Source organism: Gavialis gangeticus, unplaced genomic scaffold (genome assembly GCF_001723915.1).
Source record: "Gavialis gangeticus isolate Ggan-Ray unplaced genomic scaffold, GavGan_comp1, whole genome shotgun sequence".
Lineage (NCBI taxonomy): Eukaryota > Metazoa > Chordata > Crocodylia > Gavialidae > Gavialis > Gavialis gangeticus.
The window spans coordinates 55,195,307-55,209,559 of NW_017729034.1; the positions used below are offsets into that span (position 1 = coordinate 55,195,307).

Here is a 14,253-nt window from a genome sequence, read left to right on the forward strand (position 1 = left end):
CATCCAGCCCCAAGAACTTGCAGACGTCTAACTTTTCTAAATAGTCCCTAACCTATTCTTTCACCATGAAAGGCTGCTCACCTTCTCCCCAAACTATGCTGCCCAATGCAGTAGTCTGGGAGCTGACCTTGCCTGTGAAGACCAAAGTATAAAAGGCATCGAGTACTTCAGCCTTTTCTACATCATGTCATTAGGTTGCCTCCCCCATTCAGTAAGGTACCCACATTTTCCCTGACCCTCCTCTTGCTGCTAACAGACTTGTAGAATCCCTTCATGTCTCTTGCTAGCTGCAACTCCAATTGCACTTTGGCCTTCCTGATTTCACCCCTGCATGCCCAAGCAATATATAATACAGTAAAAGCTGTGTTAACCGGCATTTTATTAGCTGGAAAACTCTATTAACCGGCATCTGAGCAGCGCGACAAAAGCAAAGCTGGAAGTACCGCTTCCAGAGGACTTCCTGTTTTGTAACCGCAAGCTAAGTTTTTCTTCGCCACTTTTTTGGCCCACAGCTCAGGGCAAAGCAGCCTGTGCAGGAAAAAGCAGCCTGCGTGGGGCCCCCCTCCCTGTCCCCTGGCACACTGATGCCAGGGAGTGCACCAAACAGTGCACATTTGATTAACTGGAATATTTGATTAACCGGCATCTGTCATTCCTGGGGGATGCCGGATAACAGAGCTTTTACTGTAGTAATAATAATAATAATAATAATAATAATAATAATAATAATAGGCTTATTCTGTGTGTCAAGAGCACTCCAATTGGTTGTCTCGGCAGCCAATCACAATGCTTACTGAAACAACCAGAGTGCTCTGGACAGACAGAATAAGCAGCCGGGGGCCAAGCTCCTGGCAGGCCTTGAGCTATGGAGGGCACCAGTGCTTCCCTCCACAGTGGTGGCACCCCTGGGACCACCCGGGCAGGGTACCATTGGGTGGGTGGGTGCTGCCCAGGGGGTGCCACCACTGCAGAGGGAAGCACCAGGGTCCCCCACAGCTCAGGGACTGCGCAACCCACCGGCAGCTCATTCCCCGACTGTGGGAGATGCAGGTAGGCTCTGGGAGAAAATTAAAAAAAAAAAGATCAGGCCCCTTGTCGTTCTTCCCCCCACCTGGTGAAGCCTTTCCATGGAAGCTACCACTGAGTTGTGCAGCCCCTGAGCTGTAGGGGGGGATGCTGGGGCAGTGCTTCCCTCCATGGTGGCGGTGCCCCCCTGGGCCACCCAGGCAGGGTGTTATCTGTGTAGGTGCAGCCCCAGCTCGCAGGCAGCACCCACTGCATCCAACGGTGCATGGGGCACTGGAAACCTGGGCGTGCTTGGGGAAGTTCAGGCTTGGTGGGCTTTCAGAGCTCCATACACCCTCCCCACCACCTTCCCGCCAGCTAGGACTGCCTGGGAATGGGGTGGCTGCCTCAAGAAGGTGACAGAAGGGCGGCTGAGTGTGCTGGCAGCCGGAGAAGGTGGTGGGGATGGTGCATGGAGCACTGGAAGCCCGTCAAGCCCAAGCTTCCCTGAGCATGCCTGGCTTTCCAGCACCCCATGTCACATGTACAAGGGCCCTCTTATTCTATGACTATGAACAAGTCACAGGGTCAGATTTTTGACAAAATATGTATTTATATTCCTAATGTATTTATATTCCTAAGCCTGTGTTTACACATGCAGCCTTTTCAACGGTGTGAAGTTTTGATTCCATTAAAGTATTCAGTTAAAGTATTTGGCCAAAGGATAACTAAAAATCCTGTATTTAAAGAAATACTTTTTCAATAAAAAAATTAATCACAAATGTTTTGTGGGTTTCAGCTAGTACTCTTATACTCCTCCCTAGTCCTCTGTCCCAGCTTCCACTTCTTGTAAGCTTCCTTTTTGTGCTTGAGCTCACCAAAGAGTGAAATATTAATTTTCTATATTTTTAGGGGCCTCATGGGCCAGACAGAATGGCCTCATAGACCGGATCTAGCCTTCAGGCCATATTTTGCCCACCCCTACACTATGAGTACTAGTCTCCCTACCCCCTCCCTCCTTCCCCTCCCCAACCTGCCCTGCTGCCTTCTGATTCCTACTAATGCACCATGCAGCTTCCCTTCCCTCCTTCCCTGCTAAACTGTGCCCATCCCAAGCCAAAGGATAATTGGTAAGCTAACTGGTTATCACTGCACTTATTGGTTAAACAATTAATCCTTTAACATTTTGCATCCCTAGTGGAAAGGTCAAAGGTACAATATTAACATATTAATATGACCACAGTAATGTAGAACTTCACATACAAGTATTTAAGTTCTCACTAAAACCTGAAAAGATCGGCAATCCTGAAAAATAATTAATTACAGTGGAGTTTCAAAAGACATATTAATTTAAATATGGCACTAACAATGCTATCTCTAAGTAAAGTTTCAACATGTTGAAATACAACCTACTATGTTGCTTAAATCTGGGAGAATTTGAAATGTTCAGCCATTGCTGATCAGTGTTGGTTTCCAAAATAGATTACAGAACCATAGGACAGTTTAGCTTTCAATCCTCTGACATTGCATAGAAATAGGATGATCATTGCATGATAGTATCTCTAAATCCAACACACTCTAAGACATATGGGTGAGAGGATAGGTGGGAGCCACGCACAATTTTACAGATTACTAACAGTGGATAATATATATAAACACCACATTGTTTCTTGGATTAAAATATTAATTTAAAAAAGAAAGTTGCAGATTTTAATTTGGGTCACCTTATCATGCTTTGTTTGAAAAGCCCATTGCAAAGCTAGCAGAAGGCTGTCCATTTTCTTAATGACCCCTATGAAAAACACTCAAATGATATTACTATACAGAATTTCCTTGTGTGTTTATCTGTTTAAGAGGACGTGACCTCAGTTATAGGGGGAAGGGACGGTTAGCTGTTTCAATATAAAGCCACAAAACCAAGTATATAGGCTGCTACACCATATATTTTTCAGAATGTATAATCCCAATGAAAAAGTAAGAAGCACTTTTGCACTATGATTTTGACTTATTTATTAGCTATGACACAGTAAATATAAGATGTTAATTAAAAAAGCAATTTTAAGCAAGCCCAAAACATCTGAAATCCTCCCTCTAATTGCAGTAAACACTAGCGAGAGAAGGCCATTGTCAATACCTGTTTAGCAGTACAGAAGGAGATGCTCTTTACACAAACCAGGAGTCCAGACTCTAGCTTTTAAAGACCTTTAAAAAAATGTAAGTACCTCTGTAAAACACAGTCTATTTTAACATGCTTCCATTACAAAGCAACACAACACCAAGTGATAAGCCTTGGAGAGGCAATCCAACAGGTACCAGAGCTGGTTACATGGCAAGAGGATTAACTATTAATCCTTGAAGTTGTCCATAATGTTTTCTGGGGAGGAATTAAATACTTAACAGTTATAGGGTTGTCTTGATTTCTATTTGTTTCTGGGACAGAAAGCAAAGGAATAACTCATTACATTTTTCAGAACTACTCAAATATAAGTGGGTCTTTAATTACTTGGAGAGTGTCCAAAATTCAGGGGAACAGTTTCTATACCAGAGCTAAGTTGTGCTTTGTACAGGTATGGTTGGGAAGTACCTGCTATTTTAAGCTTGCTATTCTTGCTATCCTTTCTCCACACAATGCAGAGCTGCTGAAGTAGGGACTGGTCTCCAACATAAATTAAAGAAGCCTTAAGGTCATTCTAGAAGCCTTGTGAAGCAGATGCAGTGTTCTTTTGGCCATATCCCCTTTTCTTTTGCCACATCTTCTGTGCGAGAGACTGGGACTTGTCAGGGAATTCTCCAGTGGCATAGAAAGATTCCTCTGCTGCCTAGACCTACTCAGTATGAGCACTTTGTACTGGCAGACTGGTGGCAAGACAGCTGCACCACAGCCATGAATCTGACCCAGAATGCAAACACTTATAGGACTTCTAAGACTGCAGATTTGTTTTAAAATAATATTTTGGTGCATATTTAGGGGTTGCAGAATGAAAGAATTAAAAAAAAACCCTTTGCTTTAGAAGACTCCTTTTTGAGGTCTGGCTTTCCCCTATTTCTTGAACAAGTTCCAAAATATGCCCTAGAGCAACATTTACATTTCTGCAGAAAATTTTAAGAATCTTAAAGGCTTCCACCATGCTATCATTACCTGTGAAGCTTGTCCTCCAGCATGTCCATGTATTTCACAGCATTTTCTTTCACATTTGCCTCTGCAAGATAAAAATGAAAGGTAGTCCATTCTGTAAACTGATTAATTTAGGTTGTCTAGGCTTCCTGCTATTAACAAGGGAATTGAGATGGAAAGATACAGGACACAGATACTTTTAATCAGTGGAAAATAACCCCTAATTTTTAACTTTTTATAGCCCATCTCTCAAATGCACTGTTGTACAAAGAGCAGTTTGAAAGACAAAGCTATTCATCTGCTGCTTAATAAAATTAGGATTTGAATGCATTTTTGTATCTGTTTTGAAGTCTAAACCATGTTTAGTGGTATATATGTGATAAAGTCACTAAGTCTTACCTGTAGCTGAACTAAGTAGATAGTGGGGAGAGAAGCAGCAGGGACACTGATGAACCCATCTCTTCACACACACATACACACACCCCTAAGCTAGCTTTCCATTGTCCTCCAAAGAAATGGAGCACGAGCCCAGCTAATGTGCCAGTCCATGCCAAAGACCTCTTTAAAGCTTCATGAAACACACACTCCTGAATCAGGCCCAGGACATCAAACAACTTTTAAAGGAATTTTGGTGATTGTTCTCAATCCACATGATGTTCTTAAATGCCATTGTTTTACCTTGGGATCTGGTTGTGAGTTTTTATTGAATAGACAGCTGAATACCATTTGCTCCACAGGACAGAAGAAATATTTCTAAACTTTCTTTCAATAAATGCCACCCAAATAAGAGAAATATGAGGCTAAAATGCCCCTTTATAAAAATCCATATACCCCATTGGGATTCAGTACAAAGGGAATGTAAATCATGTTTGAGAAAACAAATGCAACCAGAAGTGTATATATTTTCAAAGTATATATATATATTTATACGATAGCATAAATAGTTCTTCAGTTCATCCTCTTTTGCTCCTTTACTCTGTGCTTAGCGTACACACTAACAATTCCTTGCACCCATCAATCTCTCTCTCTCTCTCTCTCTCTTCCCCACCCCCCTTCTGTAAGTATTGTTTTCTTCCTGTCTGGGAGAGAAGTCAGTGACAGTATCATCATTTTAACCTAGACACAGCAGAGATGGAAGATACTGTTAGAGTAGAAATTGTTTATGGAAACCAACTATGATTTTTACATCTGAACACAATCACTGACATGTATAAAGCTGATGGGTGGGGAAACCAAATGCCAGGATCTCTGGTCACCTTTTACTTTTTGATTTTCCCCCCAAATCAACAGGGTTCTGTCCAGATTTCCTGAAATCTTAGAGTAGATTTGATGGTGAGTGCAAAAATGACCAAACAAGGAAACACCAATGAACCAAGTGTAGAACTGATTGTAGGGAATAACTTAGTCAGCCAATCAGATACAATTGTTTCTAAAGATAACATTCTTAGAAAGCACAGTGTTGTTGTCCATGGCACCTTCCACTGCTATTGCCTATCAAGTGCTGATCAACAATACATGTTATGAGCCAGAGGGATTAAGGAAGGCTATACACAGATATTTGCATTCATTTACAGTTCTGCTCTGTACGAGAAGAGCTAATGAATGTTATACAAAAAGGTTATATAAGGATTGCAGTGATGTTGGAAGCCAATCCATGGTTCTTCTACCTTAGATCAAAGACAGTTTTACAAAGAGACTGTTATGAGAGGGAACTACAAAGCTTGAAAAAAATATCTGATTTTATTAACATCTTTTTTTTTCTCTCTCTCTCTCTCTTCTGGGATAGACCCAGAAATGCCTAACTGTGAAATCCAAGAGGACTTGCAGAACTGTAAAATTCTCTTTAATTACACACTTTTATATAAAGCTAAAATTTCAGATTATACTTATCTCTCAATTGCAAATATTTTGATTTGGAATTTGATTTGTGCTTGGATAATGGACAGCTTTGTAAGGCTGCCAAACTTTCCATCCAAATGCCATTGCCATAATATTCTTGAATATGAGAGGTTAAAACTCCGGGGCTTATTCTTTCTAATATAAATGTCAATAGATATATTAATTTCTGGAGAGGGATGAGAAAGGGTGGAGAATCTGTTTCACACTTACTTTGTTTCTAACCAATATAGGGACTTCTTACATTACATGAAAGATAAACCCTATTTCCAATTTCTCCTGCTGCGCTTGTCACATTTTAATTGGGTCTGATCTGATACAGTAATTCTCACTTTCACAGTTCAGTCCTGCCCCTACATGCAGTTTTACAATGCCCTTGAAGCACACAGTTTAATAAATCAGTATTATTCAATGACGAAAAGTAAGGTACAAGGGAAAGTCACTAGCAAAAGTAGGTCAGTTAAAAGCTGGCACTCATTTGGAAATGTCCTCACATGACTAAACCGTATACTTCACTATCAAGATTGTTAACTAAATTAAAAGAAAGGAAAACTTTCTGTGACTCCCTAACAGCAGAATAATGTTGCCTCATTCTTTATGTGTGTAATTGAAAGAATTGTAACCCAGAGACATTTTTAATTGCTTAAAAATTCTGTGTGTGTTACTTTCCTAATAAGGAATTTCAAAGATGCATTATTTCAATTACACAAATATTTCAGCCCCATGGACCATTCATCTGAAGTGGGGACAAGCAGCAGATTTGTAGATTTTATTTTAATTTGCCACCTCTTAGTGCAAGATCACTCAAACCAAAACCCATAAGGAAAACTCTTAAATCTAGCTAAGAAAGTACTAGCCAATGGCAGAGAAAATAATTTATGGGATTTTGTACTACATAAACATGTCAATGGGTTTATTTTTAAAATATTGCAAATAGGGTTTTGTTTTGTTTTTACCAGTGCTCAAGGGATCTAGATGCTTAGCTTTTACTGGCCTTTAAAGGGACATACCCATAAAATAGCATAAATACAAATGGAAGATCAGGCCTTGGTGTATTTGTAGAGATCAAAAATAGGTTTTTCCCACGGAATCTTAATTTAATGAAAAACCACTCAGTGTTTCTTTTTTGTTACTTTTTTGGCATATTTTCTTTTTCCTGCTGGGTACAATTTAGTCTTACAAATAAAATCGGATGGAGCTGATCCTGAGTTGCATACTTGGGTTTCTAGGGTGTCCTCTTCAGTTTCAACAAAGGTTAATTTTTCTTTTTGAATTGAATCAATAGCTCTTTGTTCAATAGTTCTTATCCCTGCAAAAATATCCTTTTACCAATAACCTTCTCTTATTTTAGGGCCAAATCTACTGCAACTTGCTAACTGGTTGCAAGTAACCACACTGAAGTCTGTTTATCAGTAAAATCTACAGCTTTCACTTTTATAGTGAAGTATCACTATTTTTCCCGCCTCAAGTACTCTTCCTAATTTGGTTTTCTGATATCTATAAATCAGAACCTACAATGTATATACTATGCACTGTGGTTAATGTTTCCAAAAACTACCTGTGTTTTGGGCACTCAGCTTGAGAAACCATGACCCAGATCTGATACCTGGTGAGCAATCCCAGCTGTCATAAATGCACGCTCAAGCCTGAGGTGCATCTCTAAGGGTGCACAAAAAAGTTGGCACCCAAAATGAATACACACTTTTAAAAAGCTGGCCAAACAGTAATCAACATCCTGTCCCTCAATGACACAAAACATAAACAAGAGTAGTGAAACTTCTGCCTCCCATATTCTTACTACAGAATGCTTATTAGTAATGTAGTGGAGGCACTGAAGCCTTGAACAGGTGTTTATATGTAGCAGAGAAATGTCTTGGTTTGGAAAACAGGTAGCAGGCAAGGAGCAACTGCTCAACTCTCCTCCCTGACCCATCCAGGAGGTTACTAGTGCAGCCACTGAAGCTCCCTGTCACACCCCAGGCCAGGGATCCCCAGTCTGGAGAACAGGCAGGGGGCTTTGACCCACTAATTCACTCCTCTCCTGGACCAGGCTGGGAGAAGAGCGTACAAGCGTTCACCCTTGCAAGAGAAACTAAATGAATACGTCTATACCTGTAGTTTCTCCCAAGAGAGTGGCTACTCTCCCAGTAGTAGCAAAATACTTGTAAATGGCCTAATTTTGGCAAAATTAGGAATGATCCATTGTCAATAGCTAAGGGATGGAACAGCAGTTGGTGGTGCAGCTCAGGCAAGAGCATGAGGTGACTTGCACAGCGCTTGCCTGCATTAGGTAGCTCAAGCCCAAACGATTAGTCTCTCTTTCCCTCCCATGAATGCTATATTCCTTCCCAAGAGCTTTATGAGCTATGTCAAGCAGAACTCCCACTGACTTCTCTGGGATTTTTTGCTTGATTACAGTCTGAGGCCAGAATTCAACCCTCAGTAGCGCTAATGTTAAATTGGAGTAACTGCATTGATTTAAATGGACCTAAAGGGCCAAAACTGAGAGCAGAATCTGGGTTTGACAAGGAATAATAGAATTCAGCTTTCAAAACATTTTAAAAAAAGAAAGTACATGATTAGCAGAAAAGTATTTGGTTTTCTCTATAATAGCAGATGATGTGCTGAATAAAATGTGTGAAGCTATAGTCTGAAAACTGTGGCAAAGCTTCAGTGTATTTGAAGGTTAACTTGAAAAGCCAGTCAAACTTCAGAGACTACATTTCAGCTTCTCCAACCACATGTCAAGTTGATTTATCAAACCGCAGTAACAGTAGCAAGATTTTGGATTGCAGAGCAGCAGGAGACTGCATCCTGCAGATAGAGAAGGGAAAAAATCCAAGAGAACATACTCTGAGGAAGCATGATTTACTCTAAGTCATGCATTTCTATGGGAAACAGTAGTAGAAAGGGAAATCCTTATGGAAAAAACAAGAATTAAGAAAAGAAACTGGCAGGCAACAGAGAAGGAAAAAAATCCTAGAAAGCTTGTCACTCTGAATCAATACAGTCACCAAATGTTTCTGGTCTGTGGGTTATTTTCCAAAAATAAGAAAAATACTGTAATAAATAGTTGATACATTTTTCTTCCAGTTATTTAGTTTTGCTCTAAAAAACAGCCCAATCTAAGAGGTATTATTATGATACACACAATTAACCTGTGGACCTCACTGTCATAAGATTTCATGAGGTCATGAGTTTGACCACTTACTCCTTACATGATAGAGCATTTCTACAAGTAAAAAGACCATCCAGAATTATAAAAGGAAGGAGTGAAAACAGAACCCCTCATATTTTCAGAAGGAAACTTTTCCTACAGACAGATTATTCAATGACTGACAACTTCAGGGTTTCTTCCTCCTTCATTTGAGACATCTGGCAACTGGCTGCTGCTTGAAAAGTATGTTGCCATACCTTGGAACAGAGCTTTGATCTTAAATGGCAGCTCCTGTGATGTCTGGAAACCAGCAGTTAAGAGATCCATTTTGGTCGTCACACCACATAATCCTTCACTCTCACCATCACTACCTTGTGCCCTAAGCTTTAAAAAAAAATATGTGGAAAGGTTGAAATAACAAGTTGCTACAAAATTAATAGCCACCCCCCTTTGCATTTACTGGAGGCACTGGAAGTCTCATTCTTCCTTAAAACCACAGGAAACATCTTTCAGGGTGTAAAATGTCTACTCGTGTCCACCTCAGCTCTCCACTCAACAAGCAAGCCTTTCTAATTCTGGGCCTGTCCTGACTTGAAAACAGTGTCTATTGTATTCTGAGTTTGACACCCAGAATGTACCAGTAATGCAGGTTTCATTGGGTGCCTTCTGCAAAGTCTCAGACACAGAACAGTATGAAGAGTCCTGAAAATGGCAGCTGCACAAATAAAGGAGTTTATCCTGATCCCAGTGCTGCTGACCTGGGAGGAGTTGGGAACAGAAACCTTGGGCTTTTGAATTTGGAATACAGCTGGAGTACCGATTCTCCTTTACCCGTGGTGCTCAACTTTTTAGTCCCATGAGCCGCATGAGGGGAATGGGGCCAGTCTGCAGAATGGAGAGGATCCTGCATGCTAGGATCAGAACCTGGGACCCCATGCCTCCTCCGCCTGCCCCCCAGGGCTGGAATTGGGTCCCAGGGGCCCCATGCTACCTTCATCCAGTCCAGAGTGCCAGGAGCGGATTCCAGGGGCCCTCGCCTAGTGTGTTCATGCTCTGGAAGCCCTGCACTGCCTCTGCCCAGCCCCGTGTGCCAGCATTGGGTTCTGGGGCCCCTGCTCTGCCTCCACCCAGTCTTTCATTCCAGGATCAGGCCTGGTGCTACTCTGCATACTCAGTCTAATGCACAGATCCGCAGCCTGCAGGCATCCTGAAAAACCCATGGATCTGCAGGGGTTGAGCACCCCTGGCCTACACAAACAAGACAAGGAAGCTGGACACCCCCTGCATATACAGAAAAGGGGAAAGGGACTTTTAGGTACTCCCAAACTCTCTCAAGGTAGGGAGGGCAGGACTCCAATGGAGTCGTCTAAGAAGTGAAATAAGGGATTTGATACCTACTTCACAGTTTCATAGTTGGTAGGTTCGGAAGGGACCTGACCGGATCATCAAGTCCAACCCCCTGCCATGGGCAGGAAAGGATGCTGGGGTCAAACAACCCCAGCAAGGTGTCTATCTAGCCTCCTTTTGAAGACCCCCCAGGGTAGGAGCCAGCACCACTTGCCTTGGAAGTTGGTTCCAGATCCTAGCCGCCCTGACTGTAAAGTAGTGCCTCCTGATGTCTACTTATGTGAATGGTGCTAGGTTCTTGTGGAGATGAGAGAGGATAATAAATGTTTTCTGTTTCTTTCTCTCCAGGGTACCTAACTAACTGTAAATGTACTCAAGTCTTCAAGTTTGGGAGAAAATGAGTTTTGAATTTCACTGGAACCTGGAACCTTGACTTTGCTAAGAAAAGTTCCAAAACCCTATATAATGCAGAAAACCTTTCCATGCGTACCTGATTACTACTGCTAAACCACCCAATACATACGTATTATATATAATACATGTATTTAAATGTGCTGTATGCTTCCATTTAGTGTACGTTTCTTTTCTTTCTTATACACAAAATGAGCACAACCATTCTAACATTATTGAATGCACCAACATAACTCCACTGACTTCAGTACATTTATACCTGATTCATGATACCAAGAACAGAATCAGGACCAATAGAATGATTAGCCCAAAAAGCAGAAATGGTTTTGAATCAAAATCAGTGACTGAAACATCTCTAAACTGCAAAGAAGTTGGGTACAAAATCAGCGTTGAAATTCACAGCTGTTCCTGCATAATGAAACTACTCAAACTATGGACTGGAGCCAGACCAGGATTGGTTGTTAAGATAACACCGTTTTTGGAGATGATCAGATTGCACTTCTCAATAACAAGAAAGTTAACTGGGTTTCAGAGGAACAAGTCACAGAGAAATACTGTGATTTTAGTAAAGCACTGACACAAATATCATCCCTACCTGCTACTTTTAGTGTATGTATTTTCCCCCGAATGCAGAATGAAAAGTTTGGGGGGGATAACAGGAAAGGTAGATAAACAGAAAATAAAACGTTCTGCACTAAAAGGGACAACTGAAACATCTCTTCCCAGAATATAAAAGGCAGATGACCCTTCAAGTTCAGTGATGATTACATTGCTCAAATCAAAGAGAATTACCATAGCTCCATATGGATTTTAAGCTTCTTTTAGAGTTTTATAAATCTAGCAAACTAAACATATGGTAACTCCTCTTGCAGTATTTGTGGTAGGAAAAAGAGGATAAATTATTCTCTACATAATTTTAGTTAAACATACCTTTAAAACCAAAATAGGACAATTTTTTCAAGCTCAGCTTTTCTTACTCAGACACATTAAAATAGAAGTGCTCAGAACCATGGCAGTGCACTAGTTGTGCCTGCCATTTTAAGAACATCAGGCAGGTTGTGGAGCAGCTGCCTGACTGGAGGAGGGCTGGGCAGCAAGTGTATAAGCCCAGACCCTGGGAGCAGGGCCAGCAGTTACATCTGGGGAGCCATAGGAGTAGCATCACAGAGCCTCAAGACTTCAGATCCTATATCACCTGGAGGTTAGGGTAAGAACTATGGGGATGGAAGAGATTTTTCTTGGTCCTGGGTAAGACCTGAAACTGCACCCTGCTGGAGTCAGGTAGTGTGGTGGGGCTGCCTGTGGTGGTGCAGTCTCCAGGAAATGCTACACGTGTGCCACTCCAGTGAAAGGCAAGGATAGGGTGCCTGTGATGCCCAGCTGGCCTGTAACAGGTGCCAGAAAGCCTCAGCCCCCACTGCCTTGTGGCTCACCATGTATACAGGGAAGGCTTGGGGCCAAGGTTCACCAAGAGGGACCTGAGGCCCAAGAAGCAAAACGCTCAGAGTGTGAGTGTGTGGCCCAGACCTGGGGTGGAGTGCAGTCCAGTGAGGGGCCAGGGGAGTGGTTCTGTGAGACGAGGTAGTGCTTTCCCTGGTTATTTTAACAGGGTGAAAGGGGAAACTGAGGCAGAGAGAGCTGAAGTGACTTGCTTAACTGTATGAAATGTACCAATCAAACCTCTCTATCTACAGCACGAGTTTCTTACAGGTCGTGGCCTGCAAGGATGACCGTGACACCCCCTGGTGCCTAAACTACTACTGCCTCACCCTCCCATGTGCCTCACCTGCTACCCCTTGATGTGTATTTTAGTCCTTTGGAAAGCTGCCTCAGGGCCCTGAAGTGAGCCTCAGTTTACCTCTCTCTTTCGATGACTCGTGCCCAACTGGCCCCTATCTTGCCCACAGGGCATTAATCATGGCCTACAGCCATGCCATTTCCACACCAATGTCTCGTTGGTGTCACTCTTCACCAATCTGAACAGACTTCAGCCCTCTTGGCTTTAGTGTAATTGCTCATTAACATGTGCCAAAGCATGGCATACAAAGCCATTTTGCTTGGCACATGTGCATTGTGGTGGTCGGCGGGGGAGTCGCAAAGAGACTGATCTTGGTTGTGGCAGGAAGCCCTTACCCCTGCCCCTGCATCTGCCTCAAGACATGCATGCACATGCCATTGATAACAAGCCAGGCCAGGGCTTTGTGAACCCTAGCGCAGCTGCTTGCCATCTCCCTGCTGCCTGCTGCAAGCAGCCTGGGCTCTGTGGTAGGTGGCAGGGGCTTGCCCAGAGCCTGGGCTGGCTGTGATAGGCAGCAAGGAGGCTGCAAGGAGCTGCACCAGGGTCCATGGAGCCCCAGCCCAGCTCATTGCTGGTGGTGGGTGCATGCACGCCTCAGGGTGGACAGTGGGGAAGGGGCAAGTGCTACACTGCCACAACAAGGATCAGGCTTCTTGTGGCTCCCCCACTGTCCATTTCTGGCACACTAGTATCTTATAAGTCAAGGTTGATGGTGTTTTTGGCACTCTGCCCAAAAATGTTGCCGACCACTGTTCAAACTTTACCACAACCTAACGTTTCACAAGTTTAGTATGGTCTATGTGCAACATGCAACTCCACCCTTAACTGAAGTGCCTTTTGGAAAAATCTAATTTAAATTCCAAATCTGAATTAAAGCTAGTGGTATGTTTCTTTGTCCCATCTCTGTTAATACTGCAAAGCATCTTTCTCATGAAAAAATTGACCTTTGTTACAAAAGCTTTTTAAGCTAATTGCAGTAGAGATATGGCATTAAAGCATAAAGAGTAGGGGTGTGCGAAGCGGGCCCTATTCAATTCGGATCTGAATTCGGCCTGAATCAAGGACAGTGATTCCACTGGGGAGGAGGCTCTTCTCAGCCAGACTGGCTGACCTGTTCCACTGGGCTTTAAACAAGCCCGCTGGGGGACGGGGGGATTACCGCCACTGCTGGCTCACTGAGCAACCCTTGCAAAGCCGGCAGACCAAGGCACTTAAGGGAGCCCACCCCTGCCCCAGCCCTGGTACAATCTGTGAGCAAAGCAAGAGCTTCCAAGGGGACACTTGCCTGCCTGTACACAAATGCCAGGAGCTTGGGGAATAACCAGGAGGAGCTCGTCCTCCTGCTTAATGCAAATAATTGTGATGTCATAGGGATAACGGAGACCTGGTGGGACTCCACCCATGACTGGACCACAGGTATAGATGGCTAAACCTTGTACAGGAGGGATCGTGTAGATAAGAGGGGCGGGGGTATAGCTCTCTATGTTAAGGAAAGTTACACGTCCCTGCAAGCTGATCTCGGCC

The 14,253-nt window shown here is 42.9% G+C and overlaps 1 protein-coding gene across 1 annotated transcript in view; it reads right to left on the reverse strand.

Annotated features, from left to right (window-relative positions):
• DISC1 (disrupted in schizophrenia 1) overlaps positions 1-14,253 on the reverse strand; it is a 483,854-nt gene that overhangs the window by 97,378 nt on the left and 372,223 nt on the right. Inside the window, exon 10 of the mRNA XM_019527173.1 lies at positions 4,145-4,205. Coding sequence (XP_019382718.1) covers positions 4,145-4,205 — 61 coding nt within the window. The remainder of the gene's footprint in view (positions 1-4,144; positions 4,206-14,253) is intronic.